We start from the raw sequence: 24,922 nt of genomic DNA on the forward strand, positions 1-24,922 counted from the left end.
TTTCACTGTGATTAGAGACTATGATTTCCATGATAAATATTCTTTGGTATTTGTTAGTTTGCAATTTAATGATCAATTTTTTAAACTGTTATATTTGTGCTTGAAAAGAACATGTATTACCTAATTGATAAATGTTTCTATATATGTCCAGTAGAGAAAGTTTCTATATATGTCCAGTAGAGAAAGCCTCTTAATTGTGCTTTCAAATCTTTTATACACTAATTTTTTGTCTGCATAATCTCTCAAATATGAAGAGAAGTATGTTAAAGTCTCTCCTATTTGTGTGTATTTCTCCTTTTCTCCTTGTAATTTTGTCCATTTTTGCTTTTTTACAATAATATAATTAGATTACATACAGGTTTAGAATTTTTATACCTTCCTGATGGATTGTTCCTTTCATCATAATGTAGTGACCATATTTATGCCTAATGTTTTCTACCTTAAAGTTCATTTTGTCTGATATTAACATCATGGTACCGGGCTTCCCTGGTGGCGCAGTAGTTAAGAATACACCTGGCAATGCAGGGGACACGGGTTTGAGCCCTGGTCCGGGAAGATCCCACATGACGCGGAGCAGCTAAGCCCGTGCGCCAGAAGTACCGAGCCTGAGCTCTACAGCCTGCAAGCCACAACTACTGAGCCCGCGTGCCGCAACTACTGAAGACCGTGTGCCTAGAGACTGTGTTCTGCAACAAGAGAATCCACCGCAATGAGAAGCCCGCGCACTGCAACGAAGAGTAGCCCCCGCTCGCCGCAACTAGAGAAAGCCCGCGCAGCAACAAAGACCCAACGCAGTCAAAAATTAATTAATTAATTAATTTTTAAAAAAATCATGGTACCAGTTTTCTTTTGGTTATTAATTTCTGGGCATATTTTCTTCTGTCTTTTACTTTCAAACTTTCTGTGTCCTTATATTTTAGATATATATTTTATAAACAGCATAGCTGGATCTTTAAAAATACAATTTGTCAGTATATGTTGTTTAACTTGTAAGCTTCATCTGTTTACACTTGTCATTGCTAGTTTATTGGAATTCTTTCTACGACTTTAATTTGTGCTTTCTACTTACCCTATTTTTCCTTTTTTTTCTTTTTTGCTACTTCTTTGTGCTTGAAGTATTAGTGTTATTTTTAATCTATGGCTGGGTTTGTGGGGAGGTTGAGCAGAGGGGTATTTATTTGTTTTTAGAGGAATCATTTTAATCTACTTTTACATTTTGTAAGGGTTAATTAAAACAAGAACATCATATCATTCATGAATTCACTTAATTTGACACAGCAAATGGCAAAACCTTGCAATACACTGAAAGTAAAAGAAGGAGTATGACACCACTGCCAAACCCTCTGTATTGTGGAACTCCCATTCTTGTTTCAGGATACGAACTTTGTATCCTGTTTCTGACACCAATTGTCAGACATAAGACTAAGTCAGCATGCTCAAGATGTAAATTCACATGTTAAATATTAATACCTTACTTCCTGATTTAAAAATAAAAATAGATATTCTCATATTTTTGTCCCCCTCCTCAAAAGGGTTGGAGTTAAAGGTTGAATTATAGCCCCTCAAATGGTTTGTTGAAATCTTAACCCCCAGTACCTCAGAATGTGACCTTATTTGGAAATAAGGCCTTTACAGAGGTAATCAACTTAAAAATGAGGTCATTAGGGTGGACCCTAGTCCAACATAACTGGTATCCTTTAAAAAGGGGAAAATTTGGACACATAGACAGAGACTGAGACTGAGGGGAAATGCCATATAAGGATGAAGGCAGAGATTGGAGCAATGCATCTCCAAGCCAAGGAACACCAAAGATTGCCAGAAAACCACCAGAAGCTAAGAGAGAGGCATGGAAAAGATTCTTTCTCCCAGCCCTCAGAAGAAACCAACCCTGCTGACACCTGATCTCAGACTTCTAGCCCCTAGGACTATAAGACAATAAATGTCTGCCCCCAGTCTGTAGTACTTTGTTACTGCTGCTGTGTTAGTGATATTAATATTAATATTATTAATGCAGTTGGGAAGCATTGACCATGTCCACTATATTACTGGAACTAGATGTCCTTAAGGGTACTTCTTTATTTCCCTAATCCACAAATTTTTTAAATTTATTTATTTTATTTATTTTATTTTTGGCTGTGTTGGGTCTTCGTTGCTGCGCGAGGGCTTTCTCTAGTTGCGGCGAAAGGGGGCTACTCTTCGTTGTGGTGTGCAGGCTTCTCGTTGCAGTGGCTTCTCTTGTTGCAGAGCACGGGCTCTAGGCGCCCAGGCTTCAGGAGTTGTGGCTCGCAGGCTCTGGAGCGCAGGCTCAGTAGTTGTGGCGCACGGGCTTAGTTGCTCCGTGGCATGTGGGATCTTCCCGGACCAGGGCTCGAACCCGTGTCCCCTGCATTGGCAGGTGGATTCTTAACCACTGCGCCACCAGGGAAGCCCCACAATTTTTTAAATGATTTTATTCAGTGACAGAAGACAACAAATTGTTGGAAATATTTTTAATCCATCTCTTCATCTGATAAATATTGCACACTTACTATATGGCACTTACTGGGGATACAGTAGTGAACAAAACAGGCAGGCTCCTCTCATCATGGAGCTTATGTGCTAATGAGGGAGAAAGACATGAAACAAACAAATATATAGGGACCAAAATAAGTGATATTAAGGAAATACAGGGCACTATGAGAGAGTATAAGAGAGCGTTTGTAGTAGTTCTCTCTGGAGAGAGAATCTTTAAGCTGAGAGCTGAAGTAGAAGGATCCCCATGTGAAGACAAAGGAAGATCATTTCTGGCAGAGGGAACTGCATATGGAAATACCTTGGCATGTTTGAAGAACAGAAGGGATAGCAGAACTTATTAATAAAATGTATATGCATGGGAAATAAGGGAGAGGAGACAATCAAAGATGGCTAACTTGGAAACTGGGTGAACAGTGATAGCTATTTACTGAGGTGAGGAAGACCTTGGAAAGAATAGATTGGAACAGGGTGAGAATCAAGTGTTCCATTTTGGACATGTTGAATTGGAAACCTACTAAATCTTCAAGTGGAGATGTCAATTGAATATACAAGTTTGGAGCTCAGGGGAATGTCTGGGCTAGATTTTTATTTTGAGTCATCAGTATAGGTGGTATTTAAAGCCATGGGACTGGAAGAGATTATTAAGGGAGTAAGCGAAGCTGGAGAACAGACGTGGACCAAGGACTGAGTCCTGGAGCATTCTAACATTTTGAGATTAGACTTTGTCAGATCTGCATTGTCATCTGAGACTCACCCTTGGTAATTCTCCTGCCTAGCCTCTCTCTGTTGACAAGTGTCAGGTCTGCATCATGGTCTGAGGCACTTCCTGCCCAATCTTGCTTCCTCCCGTTTTGTATTTCACAGGTAGTACCCCCAATAAACCTCTTGCACTCCTAACTCTGTCTCAGTATCTGCTTCCCAGAGGACCTGAACTGACAACAACTGGTAATAGGATTGGTCTGAGAAAGCAGAGGTAAGGTGGGGCTTTGGGACTGGATCATTTACTACATGAAACGAAATGAGAACCTCATCCCAAGTGGTATGTGGGCCAAGGCCCAACTGCTAAAACTTTCACTGGTAGTGAGTTGGGAGAATGTTCTGGTGAAAGAAAATGTTCTGGCAGATGCAATGAAAAGAAGATGTGGATAACATTGTTTGCAAGGACAGTGGAATTGGCTGGCTCTTATTAAATTGCATTGAAACCCTATGGAGGAATAATAGAACTGCTGAGGGCAACTAACATTAGAAAACTAAGTGTAAAAGCCAGGGTGCCTCTTTGGTAGCTCACAAAGAGGTCCTTATCTTCTTCAATGAGCGAGCAGAAAAATCTAAAGACCAAACTTAGAACTTAATAATTAGAGTCACCAAGCTTCAAAGATGACTGAATGCTTATCCAAAGCAGATCTGTTATGCCAAGGTCAGGGCTCTAGTTGGGAAAACCCAGGATCCTGGCAAATGGCATGAGAACATCTAAGTAGATGCCTCCAAAGATTTTTGGCTCCCCAGACTGCTCTGAATCCTCAGAGCGTGCAGCGGTAACCCATTCCTCCCTATTAAGGGCTAGCATTCACCTCACTTCTTTAGGGAAGACGGTAAAAAGGCCTCTCCCCTATAAGGCACAAGATCTGCCTTCACCTCTTCTCCTGGTTATCAGGCCAATAACTAGGGTATAACCCAGCCAGGGATGTACTGGACTTGGTAAGAAAGAAAAGGGTCTATATACACCAAAAGGGCTGCCAGACCTTGCCAACATATGCTGGAAGGAGCCAGAGAGATCCCATGGATTGGATTTCAAGGGTGTTTCAAGTTCTGGGTCCAGAACTTAAGACTGGATAAGGGAGGGTTTATTGACTTGGGAGCACTCTCAGGATACAGGTCTTAACACCTTGGCAAGGACCCTAGGGGTAGGTACAAACCTACTGTTATGGTGGCTCCTAGAAGCCTGGAGAAAGTGATAAACCACACTGAGTGAGGTTAAAATGCCTGAATTGCCACAGTAGATGGTAAAGAAAGGAATTCAAAGGTTCAAAGAAGTAAGCATGCTGGAGCTGATATGTTACCTGAGGCCAGAAAACCCACCAGAGAGTAATGCGGCATGGGAGGACTCAGGAGACACACCACTGACCAAAGCCAAGAGGAACGCGCAGGTGAGAGGGGGGCCAGCATCACCAAGAAGTTCTGTGATGGCTCTTCTTTGCAGGCCAGGGGAGATGCTAGGAGAGGCAATCACAGAGTTGGGTTCATTAATAGAGGCCAAAGTAATAAGGACCGCAGCTTTGGCTGTGTTTAACTGCCCAAAGCCAGGAGGCCACAATAACTATAATGACTGGCAATGTCAGAGGGGCAGCCAAGAGAGCTTGACCCTCAGGGAGTCAAGAGGATTAATAGAGTATGGTGCCCCTAGGGGCAAATAGACGGACAACCAATAAGGATGTTGTTTAATTATATAATTTTTAAAAAGCAGCAATAGAAAAGAGGCTGAGGGTTAACACCCCCCAAAAAAGCCATGATGCTCTGCCCAGTTCCTGGACCTGAGTCAGTTTTCAGACCCAGAACCCACTGACTGAAGAAGTGGCTAGGTCCCCAGGAGGAAGGACACTGCATCACCAGGGTAATTATAGACCATAATAATAGTTCCAGTCCTTCCCTAAAGGGATCTATGGCCATTTACTTAGGTGAGTGTATGCTGGGGAAAGTGGAGACATTTAGAGGACTGCTAGACATTTAATACCCAGAGATCTAAAGTGTCTCTCTAGGAAGGGGTTCCAGGTAATAAATAGGGAGGTAGAACACAAATTTGGATAAAAGATAGTTTCTAAATATAGGTGCATTCTCCTGGGATACAGGATTTAACACCCTGGCAAGGACCCTGGAATACGGTACAAACACATCTTGAAGGTTGGATCCTAGAAGCACAGAAAACATGTTGGTTGATATTAACTTTGGGTAGAAATGCCTGAACTGCCATGACAGACAGTGGCTTAGAAGGCTCTGGGAGGTGGGCATGCTGCAATGGATGTGTTGTGTGAGGCCAGAATATCCACCGGAGGATTATATTGTACAGAACAGCTCAGGGGACACGCTGTTCACCAAGGCCATGTGGCATGTGCTGGTGCGAAGAGCACCAGCATCACCGAGAAGTTCATGTGGCTCTCCTCTGCAGGCCAGGGCAGACAGTAGGAGGGGCAAACACGGAACTGGTCTCATAACTAGCAATAGGGATGACAGGGCCTCTTCCATCCAGGAAAGACCAGAAATTCACTCTCATGGAAATGGACATTTACTCTGGGTGTGGTTTTGACTTTCCTGCCCACAGAAACTCAGCCAGCACCACAGTATCCAGGGACCTAAGGAGTGCCTGACTGTGCACACCATGGAATCTGACACAGCGTAGCAGCTGACCAGGGGCTTGCTTCAAAGGAAGTGTGGGAGTGTGCTTGTGACCATAGGACCCCCTAGCATGTTACCTTCCACACCATTCAGAAGTAGCTGACCTGATAAAGCAATGGAATGGCCTACTGAAGGTGCAGCTGAAGCACCAGCTCAGAAGCAATACTCTGCAAGGATGTGGTACCATCCTCCAGGATACAAAGTAAATGCTAAATCAGAGACCTCTATATGGCACCATCTCCCCCAGAGGAGAAGTACATGGGTGCAGGAACCAAGGAGTGGAAGCAGAAGTCACCACATACACAGTCATTCCCAATAACTTACTAGTAGGGAGACATTGTGCTTTCAGTCCCCCATAATTTTGAGCTCTGCAGTGTAAGAGGTACTTGTCCTCAAAGAGGGCACACTCTTACCAGGGGCACAGCAAGAGTCCCACTGAACTATAAGCTGCCAGCAGTGCACTTTGGAGGCCAGAGGGATGGGAGGTAGGAATCAAAAATACTCTGTTATAAGGAACTTGTACTACACATGAAGCAGTATGGTATTATTTGAAGGCAGACTTAGATTAGTTAAAAATGTATATTATAGGGAATCCCCTGGTGGTCCAGAGGTTAAGACTCCGCACTCCCAATGCAGGGGGCCCAGGTTCGACTCCTGGTCAGGGAACTAGATCCCACATGCCGCAACTAAAGATCCTGCATGCCGCAACTAAAGATCCCACACGCAGCAACGAAGATCCCGCGTGCCACAACTAAGACCCAGCGCGGCCAAATAAATAAATAAATAAATATTTTTAAAAAACAGAGTAAGTTTTTTAAAATGTATATTATAAACTCTAGGGCAACAATTATAATTGGTACACTAACAGGAAAAAAAGATAAAGAAACACAAAAAAAAGAAAAGAAAAGAATTGGCATACTAAGAGAGGAAATAAAATGGAATCATATAAAAAGCTCAATTAAAACCATAGAGGACAGAAAAAGAGGGTGGTGAGGAAACAGAGAACAAATGCAACAAATAGAAAACACTGACAAAGATGGTAGATATTAATCTAACTATAAATCACTTTAAATGTGAATGGTCTAAATGCACCAATTAAAAGACAGAAATTGTTGGAGTGGATAAAAAAACAAGACCCACTATATGTTGTCTATAAGAAACCCACTTTAAATATAAAGACAGGTAGGTCAAAAATAAAAAGGATAGACACAAATATACCAAGAAAACACTAGCCAAAAGAAAACTGGAGCTGCTACATTTCTATCAAAGTAGCTTTCAGAACAAGGAATACTATCAAGCATAAAGAGGAGCATTACATAATGATAAAGTGGTCAATTCTCAAGAAGAGATAACAATCCTAAATGTATATGCACCTAACAACAGAGCATCAAAATAGGTGAGGCAAAAACTGACAAAACTGAAAGGAGAAATGGATATACCCACTATCAGAATTGGGGACTTCAACATCCTTTTGTCAGTAATTGATAGATCAAGCAGATAGAAAATCAATATGAATATAGAGTGGATAGTGGAGAAGGGAGAAGATGACAACCAGTGGAAGCCCTGAGACCAACTGCAGCAAGGTGTAATTCTTCCCATTAACCTCCTCTACTATGTTTCCCACAGAAAGAGAGGCTCACAGGAAAATTGTGCGGTTTTGGAGAAGAGAATCCAGGCAACACAAACGGAAAACTGGGCAGGCATGGAGGTGCACGGCTTAGATCACTCTTCAAGAAAGAATTTGCCATATATCTGTAAGGAGTGAAGTTAGCTGACAGCCTCCAGCTGCAGCACCTTCCAAGATCAGCTGCAGCATTCTTGACAAGACCATGCTTTCCCTTGGAAGATTACAGCCAATGACGGAGCATGGTGGCAATACTAGGGCCTGGCCATTTCTGTCCAACTTCGGACTCTTCTAACAGGCCGTCTTTCCTCCAGAACTCCCCATTGGGTTGATCAAGACTTTGTCACATCTGCCTTGCAGCCTAAGTCATCTCTGCCCAATTCCCCTTCCTCCCCCAACCCTTTCACATGTGTCAGATCTGCATTATGTTCTAAGGGTTTTCCTTGCCCAGTCTTGCTCCCTGCCCTTTTAGCTTTCACAGGCATTATCCCCAGTCAACATCTTGTATTCTTAACTCCATATTAGCATCTGCTTCCTGGAGGACCCAAATTAGCACAATTAGCCACTCACCACTACCATCCACTTTGAGAAATTCTGCAGAAGACACTTAATCAAGCATTTCAAGAGTCTCTTCATTATGATCAAAATGTTTTCAGCAAGTTCTTCAGTTGAATTCACAACTAGGTAATCTAGACAATGAAAATCATTTAATACCCCAAACTCACAATCTCCATCAAAGCATATGTGCTACAGCTACAGTTTTTGCAATCATTGCATTCAGTTTCTCTTGCATGGTACTACAATGATGAAGCTTGTCATAAAAGCATAAATTTGGGTTGTTCAAAGTCAATCCTAGCCATGCTTATGATCATTCAAATTGAAGGCTTTTTTCCCAAAAAGACACAGATTTTTCTTGAAACTCAAATAGTCAAGTGATGACTTTTCCTTATGAAAGTCAGTGACTTTCTTGAGCAAAAGTAGTCATTTATAGTCATTGCCCATCTCTTCATAAAGCTGAGGAAGAAAATCCTTAACATAACTGACAAGCATTAAGTGCTTCTCTTGAATCTCCATGTGTAGCTCAGGTAGAGAGAGCTTTCCTGTGGATAATAGTGTGTAGATAGATGTGTTAGTCAGGGTAGATTAGACTCTGCTGTGGTAACAAACAAACCCTGAAATTTCACTGACTTAACACAAAGATTTATTTCTCACTCACACAAAGTCCTATGAGATGGTTCCTGTGAAACAACTCTCCTAGATAGGTTTCCTCTAAGTGATGAACTCAGGGATCCAGGTTCCTTGCATTGTGCTCTGCCATCTCAAGTCCTTTGCTTCCAGCTGCGGCAACAGCAGAGAGTTTCAGCATGAAAAATGATGAAGGCTATTGGATGGGCCAGGCCTGGAAGTGGCAGTTACCAATCCCATCCACATTCCATTGGCCAGAACAAAACCACATGACCCCACTTGGCTAAAAGGAAAGCCAAGGGGAAATATAGAGGAGCACATGGATATTGGTGTACAATCTCTTCCATAATAGAACTTTGCTTTTGGTGTAACAGCTTGAATACTTGAAACAAGGCCTCAAGTTGGATTTACTACAGTTTTAACACCCTTCATACTTTATCCTTATACATCACTTCTAGTCTAAGTTATTCTCATGATGTCCTTCCATATCTCTGTTAATTGCATCACCATCCACCCATTTACTCAAGTCAAAAATTTAGAAGTTATCCTTGTTTCTTCTACATGAAAAGCAGAAAAAAGAGAGCCAAATAACCCAATGCAGGGGTGATTCCAAAGCAGCTTCCATGAATATTATGGTCTTATAGGAAGGCATATTCCTACAATGAAGATGGGTTGATCACATTTACCTGTAAAGAGTATCTATCCTAATATTCCCCTAACTTCTCATTCTAGTGTGATAGCCCATTAATACTCCCCTAAAGGGAAGAGGGTGCCTTGAATATCTAATGTGAGTATTCAGGTCTGCTTAGCAGTCATACTTCTCACAGTCAATTAAGAAACAGACATTCTGATACATATATCAGTATCATATGACTCGGTTCATTCATTCATTCATATATTAAACAAATATTTAGTGAGTGCCTACTAGCCTATGTGTCATGGCACCATTCTAAGACCCAGAAATATAGAAGTATACAAAATAGACAAAACCCCTGCCCTCATGGAGTTTACATTCTAGTGGGCTAAAGGAAGACAGGTTTTTAAGGAAAATACATAGTATGTCAGATAGTGATAAATTCTATAGAGAAAAAGAAAGCAGAGAAGGGGGCAGTGGTGGGAATAGAAAGGCCTGTTAGGAGGAAATTCCAATAATGTAAGGGAGAGAGAATAAATTTTAAAGGGAAAAATGAGTGCCAGGCACAACTACAAGATTTTTGGCCTGAGTTACCAAAAAAAAAAAAAGTTTCATTTACTGACATGGGGAAGACAAGGGGAGGGGCAGATTTGGTGCGGAAGACCAGGGGTTTGGTTTGAGACACATTAGGCTTGAGATGCCCATTAGATGTCCAAGTGGAGCTATTAAGGAGGAACCTGGGTATGAGAATCTGGAGTTCAGGAGAGGATTACAAGCTGGAGATACATATTTGAGTGTCGTCAGGACATAGATGGTATTTAAAGCCACATGACTAGATGAGATCACCATGGAAATCAGTTTAAACAGAGAAGAGGCTCAAGGACTGAGCCTGAAGCACTCCAATATTTAGAGGTTGTGGAGATGAAGAAGAACCAGCAAAGGAGACTGAGAAGGAGTGACCAGTAGTTATCAAGAGTCAGCCCCCGGAATCAGCTTATTGCAGGGTACACTGACAACGCTGGATTTCTGGATCCGCAAAGTTAAGGAATAGATAGCAGGGACTCCCACCAAGGTACTACTGTCCTGTGAAATCTGGTTGATTAGTCAGTCAGCTTTTCCCTTTGCCATCTTCAAAATGCAACAAACCTCATGCAAATTATACGCAAAATAGCAGCAGCACGGCAATATTGTGGGAGGTATGGCTAGTCTCTGGTTGAGGATACTAAACACCAGAACCGTGCATGCCACACTTGCAGGAGGAGCTCAGCCCTGTGACCCTCCAACCAGGCTCTCAGGCCCGATCTTGGAGAGCTTCCAGAAGACACAATGAAAACCACTCCCAGTGCCCCAATGGCAAAGGGCTACACAGCTCATTGCAGCCAGCTGCTGCTACTTTCATTGCTGCTGCCAACACCAGCTGATCTAGAAGGAACACTTCCCACGACAACAGCTGGACCTTACCAGCAGGTTAGGGTGAGGATGAGGGTTAAGTTAGTGTTCGAGTTGGATTAAGGTTAGAACTTCCCGTCTGTGATGGGCTAAGTCCCAGTGGCCTTGAGCCTCTCCTCGGGATGTTCCCGCCACATCCTGCTGTAACTGAAACCTTGGCTGTCTGCTGACCCCTCTAAAGTGCAGGCTGTTTATTCTCTCATCTCCCCACAGCTAAATGCCTTAGAGAGTGCCAAGAGGTGGAGTTGGAGCTCTCCTTGCTCCCCAAGGCCACTTCCTGATCTTCGTTCCTCGCCACTCTTGAGAAGTCTCTGGCTCCTCCTTGACTCACACCATCCTGTTATTTCACCCTCTCCCCATCCTGCTGGTAGTCTTCTGTCACCTTCCTGGTCACTGCCCTCATTCATATAGGCTTTAGTTCTTGACTATCTGTCCTCTTTGTCCCAACTTCTCTCATCATTCTCAGTGATTTCGACATTCACACGGTCAACCACCCAGCACCCTGGCCTCTTGTTTCCTCAATCTGCCCATTGCCAGTGATCACTGCCATTTTGCGGAGCACTTCACAATCTGGAGCAGCAGTATGGGGCCCTGTATCTTGAAGGTCCATGTACATCAATGCATTTTTTTCATTCACACATCCACACATGATTTCCAGAAGCTGACAAACCTTTAGCACAGGAATTATGTAAAGGCGCATATAATTTACTAGGAATTAGGCCTGTGCTTCATTCTTTTCTGTTTTGTTTTCCATTGAACTCACCATGGGTCAGCGTTTACAAATGGGATTTTAAAGTTTAACAGTGGATGAAAATAAACCCCCAACAATACAAAAATACACATGCAGGAGGTTGTTCATTGTAACATTGTTTATAATTGCAAAATACTGGAAACCACCTAAATGTTCATTACTAGGAGTGTGGCTAAATAAACTATGGTACATCCATACAATAGGATACTATGTGGTTATAAATAAGAGTGAGAACAATACCTATGAACTGAGTTGGAGTAACCCCTAGGATAGAGTATACAGTGAAAAAAGCAAAGTACCAAAGTTATATCTATAGACTATTACCTTTCATGTAATAAAAGGAGATATTTTCATGCAAGCACCTGTACACAAATGTTCATAGCAGCTTTATTCATAACAGCCAAAAACTGGAATCAGCCCAGATGTCTACCAATGGATAAGTGGATGACCAAATTGTGGTACATCCACACAATGGAATATGACTCAGCAATAAAAAGGAAGAAACTATTGATGAACACAACAACATGGGTGAATCTCAAAGACATTGTGCTGAGTGAAAGAAGCCGGTCTCAAAAGGTTACATGCTGTATGTTTTCATTTATACGGCATTCTCGAAGGGCAAAACTATGAGAACAGAGAACAGATCAATGGCTGCCAGAGCTGGGGGTGGGGGAGGCCTTGACTACAGACAGGCAACACAGGAGAATTCTGGGGGCTGATGGAGCAGTTCTGTATTCTGATTGTGAGGGTGGTCACACAGATCTATACATGTGTTAAAACTCATATAACTAACTCTACACGGAAACAAGGTAATTTTACTGTACATAAATGGCAAAAAGTGTAGAGGTGGAGCTGGTGATTAAAATGTGATGAGTTTAGGGAATTCCCTGGAGGTCCAGTGGTTAGGGCTCCACGCTTCCACTGCAGGGGGCAGGGGTTCGAGCCCTGGTCAGGGAACTAAGACCCCACATGCCATGCGGCCAAAATAAAAAAAAATGTGATGAGTTTAGCCCTAGGTCTTCAGATAGATATTAAAGGTGTATCATTTCATCACCTGGATCATCTCTTAGTGTTTTAAAAATACCAGCTGCAAAGAAACTAAAAGTATTAGGTGACTACCATAAAAAACCATTGAAATTTGGATTACCATAGCCTGGTAACGGGAGCAAATTAAATTCCATTATGTGAAATATGTATCCCCAACATAGTTCCTGATACAGAGTAAGTATTCAATAAACATTTGTGGAATGAATAAATGAGTGAGAGAATGAAAGAAGGAAAAGGCTCACACATTTTGATATGAACCCTTCCTGCCTCAACATCATCAAAAATTTTGAAGCAGAATGGAAGGAAATTCAAACACTGCTTAAAGTTAAATACAGTGTGCCAAGGGAGAGAAATGCAAAAGCTATGGAAGCCACACTTTATAGTGTTATATTTAACTGTAAAGGTCAGAGCTGCTGAAGTCATTGTTGACACACTTGCCAAAACTGCCGCTCAAGACATGGTGAAAATGATGACTGGGGACAAAGAGTCTCTGTCAGATATCACAGTTCACTTTAGAATTACAGATGTGGCTGGAAATTTAAAATGGCAAACATCCAATTTCTGACAAAGCTGATATTATTCACTGGGAATTGATAAATCTACCAATCTTGTGAATCTAGTTAATCTTTTGCTATTTATCATATATGACCTAAATAAATAATTTTGTGAAGACATTATGTTCTGCTAATCTTTTCCAACTTGTAGAACTGAAGATTTCCTTCCTTCTTTCCTTTCTTTCTTCCTTCCTTCCTTTCATCCTTCATTCATCTAACTAATGTTTACTGAGCACTAACTATGTGCCAGCCATTGTTCCAGGCACAGGGGACACAGCTGTGAACAAGAGACAACATCCCTTCCCTCATGGATCTTACATTCTGGTAGCTGGACACAGACGATAAACCAAGAAAAGAAAAAGAGCAGATAGGGATAAATGCTATACAGAGAACTGAAATGGGGCGATGTGGCAGAGTGAATGGGGGCTGTGTAGACTGGGTGGTCAGGCGAGCCCTCTGACAGGAGATAACATTTAAGCTGAGCTTGGAATGACAAGGAACCAGCTCTGCAAATATCTGAGGAAAGAAATTTCCAGAGAGAGCAGCTAGAGCAGTGGTTCTCAAAAGGAATGGCACTGTCTCCTAGAGGGCATTTTGGACACTGGGGAGAGGGGAGCCGGAGTGATTGGGGTACCCTACTGGCATTTAATGGGCAGGGCAAGGATGTTGCGTATCTGCAATGCACCAGACTGTCCTGCATCCTTCATGGCTTTCAAAGATCCCACCAGGCATCCATGTAGGTGGAAAAGCTGTTTCTAATTATCAGAGTTGAAAACTTAACTCTGCTTAAATCTAAAATACAAAACATTTTTCTCACAGTGTTTATGTACACAGAATTTCCCAAGAATGCAATTACCATGTAAATAGAAAGCAGATTGTATTTTGTTTCATTCAGAACTTCACCAAGAGTTGTTCAACATTTCAAAACCAACACCTCCCTCATGGCAAGGCAAATATCACCAGAAACACTGCAGCTAATGGGAATGTTTCAGGGAAAATTGATGATGGCGGAGAGATTTTTTTTTTTAAATGGATAATACATACCGGTGGTAAAAAGAAAAGAGGGGAAAAAGCAAACAGTACAAAAGGGCACACAGTCAAAAGTCAATCTCCCTTCCACCTCTGTTCCTACCTCTCCCAGTTTTCTTCCCTAGAGATAATCTGATTATCAGGGTTTTTTTTATATCCTTCCAATGGAATTATATTTTTTCTTTAGAAGGGAGGAAGGGAGTGAGAGGGGGGAGAATCCATACAAATGAATATTTGTCTGTGCATTAAAAAAAAAGATGAGGAAAGATGCACACAGCAGAGGGGGTATAGTTCAGTGGTAGAGCATTTGACTGCAGGAAAGATGTAGGCACACACACACACACACACACACACCCCAAGCTCTTAAGGTTGGTTGCTCTAACGTTACCTCAGAGGATGTGCAGGGGGACTTAATTTTCTTTAATACACTTCTATACTGTTTTTTTTGGTATGACAGGTATATTCTACTTTTGCAATTTACAAAATTCCATAAGGTTAAAGAATAAAATACAAATTAAGAGAGCAGGAATCGACCAACATTGGCATAAATATAGCAAGATAAACTATAATCTTAGAAACATCAGCAAGTTAAACTAAGGTAATGTACTAACAGAAGATTTAACTCAGTGAGAAGAGAAACAAAAAGTGAGAGTTGGAGAATCAAAAACTGTGAGCATCTCCCAAGGCCTGATGAGGAGGACAGGAGGCTGCCTGCTGGCCTGAATCAGCCAGCCACCCTTTTTCCTCATATTACAATACTACTTCTAAGATTACTTTGCTTACTGCCTCTTTCCTGTTTTTCTTTTTTCTTTTTTTTAGTTATCATAAATTTATTTTTAACACAGCACTCCAGTTTCACATCGTGTGCCTTTTCCAAAGTTGGAGATCCTTTTCCAAAGTTGGAGAACTTACTATGTTCTTCACAGACTTTTCAACAAGTATGAAAAAGAGGCAATGAGATTAGCTTGAGTCTACAAGTCACAATCCAAATATAGGACACCCTCAAGGACTGATTTATGTTTAAGATCAATCTACATAATGTTCCCAATGCTTAGCAAATGAATGAGACTCTGGCTGAGTAAAATATGAACAAACCTTGTTACGTTAGCACATTATCATGAAAAGACAGAAGGCAGCAGATAAATACTTTGCTGTTACTCATTTTACTGTGCAAGGTTCCTGTTCTGAAAAATTACTTTCGAGGTTAAAATATACCATCAACTCACGATCTCTCCTGGCTCACAGCTGTGAAGACTAAACTGGTTCTTCCTGCCTCTGGCTCACTTGAACATCTTATTCCTGCTGAAGACAAAAAGAACAGCAGTGCTAAAGAAAAGGGTATACCTGGTTCCCAAGGTGGATGAAGTTGAAAGCTCACACAAGTTGCCTTAAAACCAAACAAAACCAATACAACCCAGTTGAGCCAATCTCCATACAATGTGGTTATTGCATCAACTGTTCCATTCCCAGGGCAGAGCTCCCTGAAGGACGTTTAGGATCTAGTCCTGTTGTCCAACAGAGTGCTCAGGACAGAACTGGTAACTGAAGGTTCCCTTACTGTAGCCCCCAAATTCCAATTCAAACTCTCTTAAAGTCCAGTGTCCTCTGGTCTTTAGAGTCATAAACCTACTTTCTCCAACCTCCCACAGCCGTGAAATTAGCTTACAGCAAGACAGGCGAATTCACAAAACAAGAAAAATAAGCATCCCCAGTGGTTGAGAGCAGAGCAAGCCTTCTGTAACTAGAACAAGTCCTCTTTTTCCATTTCTATTTTTTTTATTGAAGTATTGTTGGTTTACAATGTTGTGTTAATTTCTGCTGTACAGCAAAGTGATTCAGTTATATATATACATTCTTTTTCATATTCTTTTCCATTATGGTTTATCACAGGATACTGAATATAGTTCCCTGTGCTATACAGTAGGAACTTATTGTTTATCCATTCTATATATGATACTTTGCATCTGCCAATTCCAGTCTCCCAAACCCATCCCTCCCCCACTCCCCATACCCCTTGGCAACCACAAGTATATTCTCTGCCTGTTTGTTTCATAAATAGGTAGAACAAGTCCTCTTGATCTAAGCCGTGCAATGCCTTTTAGAAAAGGATCCTTTATCATCATGTGTGTTAGTAAATGTAGAAAATAACTATACAAGCCTAAAAGCAACTGTGTACCTGTAATGTCTTCTACTAATGTACTGCTAGACTGCCTTTTCACTATTATTACTGATATGGCTTTTTAAGAAGAGAAAACAGGGAGAAGTTTGGAATTATTTTAACTTATCAAAATCCTTCTTAGACTCTGGCCAAGTCACTCTTAACCCTTCTTTGCCTCTGTTGTCCCCTTAGCTCGCAGAACCACTGAAAATGTCTCTACTTGAGAGACACTCTGAAGTCGCCGTGGACGTGTTAGTGTAGCTGGTAGTGGATGCTGGCATAAAACCGACCTAGATTTGAATCCTGATGGCGTCTAGCAGCTGTGCCTAGAGCAAGTCAATCTCTCTGTCTTGGTCTCCACTTCTGTAAAATAACATCTAATCATGGCTAGCACATCTGTAGTGTTACCTGCATCATTTTTCATTTAATACAACAACCCCTAGAGGAAGAAACTATAGATGAAGCAACTGAGGCACAGAGAGGTTGAGTGACTTCCCCAAGGTCACACAGCTGGTAAACTGCAGAGCCAAGATTCTAACGCATGTTGGAGTCCTGGCCCTAACCACCACACCTACAGCCTCTCCAACTGAGAGCAATAAATGAGGACACACCTACTAAGGGCTGTTTTGAGGATTAAAGGAGTAAATGTATGAAAAACCTAATTCAAGTGTCTGATATCGTGTGTATGTTAAAGAAGGTTATTTTTCCTTCTGCACTGGGAAATCTGTAAGGCTTTTTCCTGGGGCAGAAAAAAAGGTTGGAGGGATGAGAACAGAGGCGAGGGGAGGAAGGAGGCAAGGTGGAACGTGGAAAGGAAAAAAGGGGTAAACAAGGCGGTGGGGGGGTACTGAATATTCAGGACGCAAGAAGTGGAGCGGGCTAGGCCTTGAGAGAACGCGGTGACTCTTTCTCAACTGCAAACAGAAACGTACCCGCCGAAGAGCAGACATTAAACCGACGCAGCCTCAGCCCCGAGCCGGCTTCCTCAACCCCGCCCCGGCCCCAGGCCGGCTCGGCCGGGGCGCGGACCTGCTTCCCGTCCGGGCCGCGGGTCCGCCCTACGCCGGGCGGAGCCTGGCCCGCCCCCCGCACCGGAGCCCGGGAGCCCCAGGCCCGAGCCATAAGATCCGCCGGCCGCCCGGGGCTCGGGCCGGGGAAGCGCGATGGCGACTTGGCGGCGGGACGGCCGGCTGACGGGCAGCCAACGGCTGCTGTGCGCGGGGCTGGCGGGGGCGCTCAGCCTCAGCCTCACCGCGCCGCTGGAGCTCGCCACCGTGCTGGCCCAGGTCGGCGTCGTGCGCAGCCGCGCCCGGGGGCCGTGGGGCGTGGGGCTCTGCGTCTGGCGGGCCGAGGGGCCCCGCGCCCTGTGGAAGGGGAACGCGGTGGCCTGCCTGCGCCTCTTCCCCTGCAGCGCCGTTCAACTGGCTGCCTACCGCAAGTAAGAGCCGGGCACGGGCGGCGTGGGCGGGGCCCGGGGCCCGGGAGGCCGCCGCCTGGCGTCCCGCGGCCCGACGCCGCCCGGGTGCACGGGATCCGGCCAGCGGCGCGCCACAGCCCCCTTCCGAAGCGCGCGGGAGCCCCTCGGGCCAGAAGGCAACCTCTCTGGCCTCCAAAGCGCAGTCCCCACCTTTTCCTTTTCACCTTTTCTTGGGATTCCTGCCCCGCCGGGTGCAGTTTTGTGGGGACGCAGCTCTGGCCCAGAGAGGTTGACCGGGTTGGACGGGCGAGGAGGTGGAAGGGGGCCAAAAGAGATCTGGGGGGAAGGAGTGAAGAGATCTCCGGAGAGATGGCCCCTAATCCTTCCTACCATCCGCCAACTTGGAAATTTTGCTTTGGCTGGCTTGGGAGAGAGACCCTTTTGAAGATGCGTGTATGGAAGTGTGTCAGAGCCCCCAGAAGAACGTGCTTGGTAGGGGCACAGGGCCCAGTCCACTGCGACAAAAAGGCCACGGAGTTCGGTGCTCCCCACCCCCCCAAGAAACTGGACTTTAGGGTCCTACAGAGGCTGCAGCTTCCCTTCCCCAAACTGCAAGCAGCTCCAACCTCGCTGCTCCCTGGACTCCTTCTTTGGGCTTTTAACACCTCCCCCCAAAACAGCTGCATTTTAGGAAAACATCTAAAAAGGTAATGCCAGATGACTCTTAAAAGCTTCCTCAAGAACTCAGAGATACTTGCATTTTAACTGGAAACAAAGTCTAAAAGAATGAAGCGGTAATGATGCAAATTCAGGTAGAGGAGATGTTTCTGCAGCTGGGGGGATGTTCCCCGTGTTCCTCATTCGCTGGGCACACTGCCAACTCGGAAGACGCCTTGGCTCAGAATTAGAGAAACACAGCCCACAGTCTTGACCACGTAGGTCGGCCTTGGAGGCTAACAGTCAAAGGATTTTGCCTTTGGCTCTGGGAGGCCAGAGCTGGCAGTCTCACCTGACAGCTGACAAACAAGCCCGATGGAATCTTCCTTATCACTGAGTCCTCGAGGCCAGTGCTCATTTCACCTGTGCCTGGGAATAGAGTTGCCTTCTCTTTCTCTAGGAAGGGAGGGTAGTGAGATCGTGGGGCATTTCTGTGAAGGCTCTCTTTCCTCCCCAGACCCCTTTCCCTCAGCAACATCTGGCCTGCAGTCTGTAAATAGTTCTCCTCTGAATTTTAATGACTCAGTTTCTCCCCACTTCACTCTGCTCTCCACAAAGTATGGAACTCCTCCTTTGGAATGTGTACCAAGGGGAGGGAAGCAGAACTTCAAAGGCTGGTTTAAGTACTGTGGCTTTGCTGCTAACCATCTAGAATATATACAGTCATCCCTCCGTATCCGGAAGGGCATTGGTTCCAGGACACGCCCCCCCAACCAAAATCCCCAGATGCTCAAGTCTCTTGTAGGAAATGGAGTAGTATTTGCATGTAACCTATACAGTCATCCTGTACACTTTAAATCATCTCTAGATTGCTTATAATACCTAATACAACGTAAATACTATGTAAATCGCTGTAAATCAATGTAAGTGCTATGTAAATAGTTGCTGATGTGCAGCAAATTCAAATTTTGCTTTTTGGAACTTTCTGGAATTTTTTTTCCTGAATATTTTCAATCCACAGTTAGTTGTGGAACCCACAGATATGGAGGGCTGACTGCATATCATTGGATTTTTAACAGCATTACTGAGATATCATCAACATAAAAATTGTATATGTTTAAGGTGTACAACTTGATGTTTCGATATATATGTACATTGTGAAATGATCACCACGATCAAGCTAATTAACATATCCATCACCTCTACCTAGTTACCATTTTGTGTGTGTGTGTGTGTGTGTGTGTGTGTGTGTAAATCGTTGGATTTTTACAACACCTGCCTCCTTCCCTGTAAGGTCCACAGGGCACGAAGTATGCCCACTTTACAGATGCACAGTTGGGTTCAGATTGGCCACGCCACTCGTCAGTGACAGAGCTGAGCTCCACCACCTGGCCTTCTGACTCCAATGCTCATGCCCTATTACTTCATGCTGCCTTTCTCTCTGCTTTCATTAAGTGACCATGGTGTGCATGATGCTGGGGACGATGCAAGATGAAAGGGGCATGGTCCCTGTGCCCCAGAGCTTACAGAGCAAAAGAATAAAACTACTGTGTCCATAGCATGTGATTGCTAAGGATAAAGTGCTATAGCAATTCACACCTCTGATGACGGAGGAGGAGGAGGAGAAGATGTAAAGATGTCACAGTGGAGAAAAACCATCGGAGTTTGGTGTTGGGAGAATGAGTAGGAGTTTTCTGGCAAAGCTGGGGAGAAAGATACTGCAGATAATGCCACAAGCAAAGGCACAGAGGTGGGAAGGCATACAGCGTGACTGGAGCATAAGGTGTGTCTCTGGCTGTAATGGCAAGTACAGCCAGAAAAGCAGGTTGGAATGAGATCTTGGAGGGCCAGATTAAGGAGTTTGGACTTTACTTGGAATGCAAGGGTAGCTGTGGGGGATTTTTGATGGGGGAGTACTGTGATTGCAGCAGTTCAACAGGAATTGTTGTCACCTGGTAGCAGTGGAGGACGGCTAAAGAGGAGGGAGGCTGGGGGGTGGCAGGACCACCTGTCGCACTAGTCCATGTGGCGGCTGAGGGCAACTGAAATAGGCTGATGACAGTGGGAGTGGAGAAGAGGAGATGTGTGGGAGAGGAAGAACAGACAGTTACCCAGGCTAGGTTTGCTAATAATTTTTTCCTGAAAGATTAGTTTCTTTCTGGAAATTAAAAAGATATATTTCAGTGATGGACAGCAAAGTGGTTGATTAATCATGGTGCCAGCCTTCCTACATAAAGACAATACCTTGGGTCCATCATTATACTGATTAATCTCTACCCTCCTGACCATGAATTTGCAAAACAGTTGGTTGGGGGTAATGGTACAGCCTATGATTATGGGTTTGAACTAAGCATAAACCTCCAGAATGTTCAGAAAATGGAGTGGTTCAGTGACTTGTCCACAAACACAATTAATGGCAGAGCTGGAGCTTGAAACCAGGTCTTCTAGCTCCTTAGTGCAGGGCTCTGCCCAACATTGTGATGCTGAAGTGTCTCCTTACTTGGATTTACAGTTAAAAGAATCCACTCAGTAGAGTCTATTAGGAGCTAGGTCCTTGTGCTAAACAAATAAAACCTAACACAATGGATGGCTTTCAAATATATCAAGTAGTAGACCCTCACCCAACTTTATGCCACAACTGTTTGTCTAGCTGTAGAAACATTGGTTTGGGTCCCTGAAACTCTGAAATTGTTCATAACCAACACCATTTCCTTATTGTGTAATCGATTCATGAGCTTGTGTTTGGCTGCTAACTTGTGTTAGGTTGAAGTGTTGGCAGTTCTACCTACATACATCCAGGGTGTGTGTAATATCCATGTGCCTGAGAGGACGGGGTTACTGCTGTTCACCAGCTCATCCAGTTTCACTGGAAGAAGCTCCTGTGCTGTGTGTAGGAGTGGGAGGAAGAGCAGAAAGGGGAACTGCTCCACACAGTCAGACGAGCACTTAAGATGTGGGGACCAGGATGATGTAATTGATGGCCCATCAGGGGTGCCCTGCCTTGACTCTGATTGTAAGAGGGACGATTTGTAGTCTTTGTCTCTGTATAGTAAAAGTCTGAGGAGAAGGACTTTCTTTGGTGGTTCTTTTAAATTTTGTATATTTGATAGCAAGACCCTACTTTATAAAACAAACTCATACAAGACAGAGCTCCTCTTCCTAGTTCATCAAGTCATTCAGAGAACCAAGGGGCTAATGCCTCTCTTGTTGCCCCTATCAGTCATCTCTTTGGCAGGGCTGTTGAACTCTCTTAAGATCTATGCTGAATGCTAGCGCAGTGTCTGGCACAGTGTGGATGTTCAGTGACTGGGGAATGAATTCATTAATGCCCTGGGAGTGGCGCGCGTGATGGGGAATAAGGAGGAGGTAATGAGAATGAATGGTGTTTCTTTTGGCATTCAAACTCCTGCTCCTTCTAGATTGTTCCCGCTTGCTGCAGACCACCCCCCCAAGCCAAGCATTTCCACTTCCTGTCTCCCCTCCCCCGGCTAAGGTTCCCCTGCCACTTGATTGGCCAGGGGAGGGAGGAGGGAGGACCGAGGGAGTGTGCAGGCAGCGAAACCGAGGCAGATGGCCCACTGGTGAATGCCAGCTTAGTTACCTGCATCTTTAAAAGGTTGCTGGTTCACTCAAATGACTGTTTCAGTTGGTGCAGTTAAGGTAGGGTGACAGAATGAAGTCCAGACTTTCCTACAGCTTGAAGGAGATGTTTTTGATCGACCAGTGTTTACTTGGGAGCCAAGGAGCCGTCCTAGAACCCCTTCAGTGGTTTCACCTGAACTCTGGCTCGTCTTATTTATCAGAGAGGGGGCCCTGGCCTGCTGCCAAACTGAAAAAGCAGGAAATACACAACTTCACTGGAGCTTGGAAAGCCAAAGAACTGGGGATGCTCTCATTTTTAAAAAGATACAATACTTTTATTTTAGCCTAGCTCTGTTCACTTTCTTTTTATTCAGATCCTTGCTTTCCCTCTCCCTCTTCCCCTCCCCACCCTCCGACAGAAAATATTATTTTTCCTGGTTTCCAAGCCCTTTTTTAAATTTTGTCCTCATCAGCAAGAATGAGTAAAATTCCTTTGCTTCCTGGCCAGGGAACGTGCACCATGTAAAAGTCCCCTTAGAACAATTTCTGCCGAGGTAGGCCCTCATGACTGGGGATGCACTGCTTCCAGAAAGAGGGATTGTAACAGAGTGGCTTTCTATTCTGCATTTAGAAAAGTCCACCCAAAGCCATTTTTTTACTAAACTGTGAAACTGCAGAGAAACACAAAGAATAGTCTAGCAAACATTCATATACCCACCATGCAGAATTGACAGCATGAAAGATAATTAGTTTAAAAGATACTTCAAGTATCTTTTTTTTACACAAGAAATAAAATATTACAGATAAAGCTGAAGTCCCCTTCATTCTCATTCCCAGTCCCATCCACTCTCCACCTTCCTGGGGGGGTCTATTTTATACTTTTTTATATATATCTATATCTATCCATGATTAGTATAATATATGGTTTTGTGGATGTGTTTCTTAATTTAAATGTAGTCAGCCCTCTGTATCTTCGGGTCCTTCATCCATGGAGTCAACCAACCACAGATTGGAAATATTTGGGGGAAAAAATTCCAGAAAGTTCCAAACAGCAAAACTTGAATTTGCCACACTCCAGCAACTAGTTACATAGCATTTACATTGTACTAGGGATTATAAGTAATCTAGAGATGATTTAAAGTATATGAGAGGACAAATAGTATACCGTTTTATATGAGCAACTTGAGCATCTGCAGATTTTGGTATCCGTATGGGGTCCTGAAACCTGTGGATATACAGAGATGGCTGCAAATGGTTATCATACACCATAGGTCACTCTACAACTTGCTATTTTCACTCAACTTTATGCTTTTACGATTTATCCGTGTAAATACATAGTTCTAAGCACATTCATTTTAACTAAAGTATCATTGTATCACTGTTCTACAATTTATCCATTCCCCTACAGATGGACATTTAGATGGTTCGATTTCACTTACAAACAACGCTGTGTCTTCATATGTACCCGTGCAAGAGTTTCTCTAGGATATACACCTAGAAATGGAATTGCTGGGGTGAAAGTAGGCATTTTTCCAATTTTACTAGATACTGCAAAGTGACCTACCAATTTACATTTCTCACAGCAGTGGGTGAGCGTTCCTGTTTCCACACTTTCTCACCATCACTTGATGTTATCAGACTTTTTAATCTTTGCCAGTCTGCTGGTTGAGAAGTGGTATTGTGTTATTGTTTTTATTTGTTATTTCCCTGACGGTGGGGTGGCACATCTTCTCTTATAATTATTAAACCAATATATTTTTTAAAACTCAATTACTGGGGATGCTCAAAGTCATCGTTTCAAGCAATTTCATTTACGTTGCAACAGAATCAAAGGAGCACATTCCAGTTCCGTATTTACCAAGTATTTCTGTTCATTTACACCCCACAGGCAAGCCAGGGTTGACAGTTATGCAGATAAAAGGGGGAAATGCTTGAAATGAAGTGAGGACTTAGGGTAGATAGAAATAAGAGGGTTAGGTATCTCTTCCTTATAGCTGTTATATAAATTATAACAGCTAATTTTATATAATTAGAATCATAGTCATTAATATGAACATAATTGAATGTGTAGAATTGAATGTGTTATTCATTAATCCTAATACATTAGTAATTTTCATTTTGTAAAGCACTTTCAAATGCAGGGAAATTTTGCAATAAGTAGCATCGAGCACTCTAGCACAATCCATGGCTGATTCCCTTGGACTTTTTCTCCCTATTTTCTCCCAGGTTTGTTGTGCTGTTCACGGATGACCTGGGACACATCTCCCAGTGGAGGTCCATCATGGCTGGGAGTCTTGCGGGCATGGTTTCCACCATCGTGACATATCCTACAGACCTCATCAAAACCCGGTTAATTGTGCAGAACATGCTGGAACCATCTTACAGGGGGATCCTCCATGCTTTTTCTACTATTTATCAACAGGAAGGGTTCCTGGCCCTTTATCGAGGGGTGTCCCTTACTATTTTAGGTAAGATGGAACTTTTCACCTTGCCCAAGAAAAGACTGTGTTCTTTGATACATGCAAATGACTTGTATACCTTTGTTGGTAACCAGTTAAATCCATTTTATTGAGTTCAAGGGATATATATATGAATGTATTGTATACCTTTGTTTGTAACCAGTTAAATCCATTTAACCGGGTTCAAGGTCATATGGGTTCAGTCCACACAGAGTCGATTAGCTTCATTCTGTTCCATAGCCATACACCCCACTCCTAACTCTGGTCTGTTATATCCCAGGGAGGGAGTAGGACAGAGTGCATGTGGCTCAGCACAAATTGATAGGAAGACAGTCCCACACACTCCCCATCTGACTGCAGGAAAGAGTCTCTGTGTGCATCGGTACACGTATGAGCACAACCAGGGTAGCAACTGTAGCTTCTGTGGTCTTTGGAACCTTTGCCAGGGCTACACGTGCACAGGTCACCAGGA

At 43.4% G+C, this 24,922-nt stretch overlaps 2 protein-coding genes across 2 annotated transcripts in view; one reads left to right on the top strand and one right to left on the bottom strand.

The window, feature by feature from the left end:
* Nucleotides 1–17,338, bottom strand: part of LOC132357177 (A-kinase anchor protein 17B-like) — a 99,979-nt gene extending 82,641 nt beyond the window's left edge. Inside the window, exons 1-2 of the mRNA XM_059910463.1 lie at nt 17,268–17,338; nt 15,404–15,476 (exon numbers count right to left, since the gene is read on the bottom strand). The gene's annotated coding sequence lies outside the window, so the exon portion shown is untranslated. The remainder of the gene's footprint in view (nt 1–15,403; nt 15,477–17,267) is intronic.
* A 102-nt stretch (nt 17,339–17,440) lies between these two features.
* The window catches only part of SLC25A43 (solute carrier family 25 member 43), a 41,589-nt gene continuing 34,107 nt past the window's right edge, over nt 17,441–24,922 (top strand). Inside the window, exons 1-2 of the mRNA XM_059910968.1 lie at nt 17,441–17,773; nt 24,218–24,459. Of these exons, the coding sequence (XP_059766951.1) occupies nt 17,499–17,773; nt 24,218–24,459 (517 nt within the window). The 5' untranslated portion in view covers nt 17,441–17,498. The remainder of the gene's footprint in view (nt 17,774–24,217; nt 24,460–24,922) is intronic.

Source organism: Balaenoptera ricei, chromosome X, assembly GCF_028023285.1.
Source record: "Balaenoptera ricei isolate mBalRic1 chromosome X, mBalRic1.hap2, whole genome shotgun sequence".
Classification (NCBI taxonomy): Eukaryota; Metazoa; Chordata; class Mammalia; order Artiodactyla; family Balaenopteridae; genus Balaenoptera; species Balaenoptera ricei.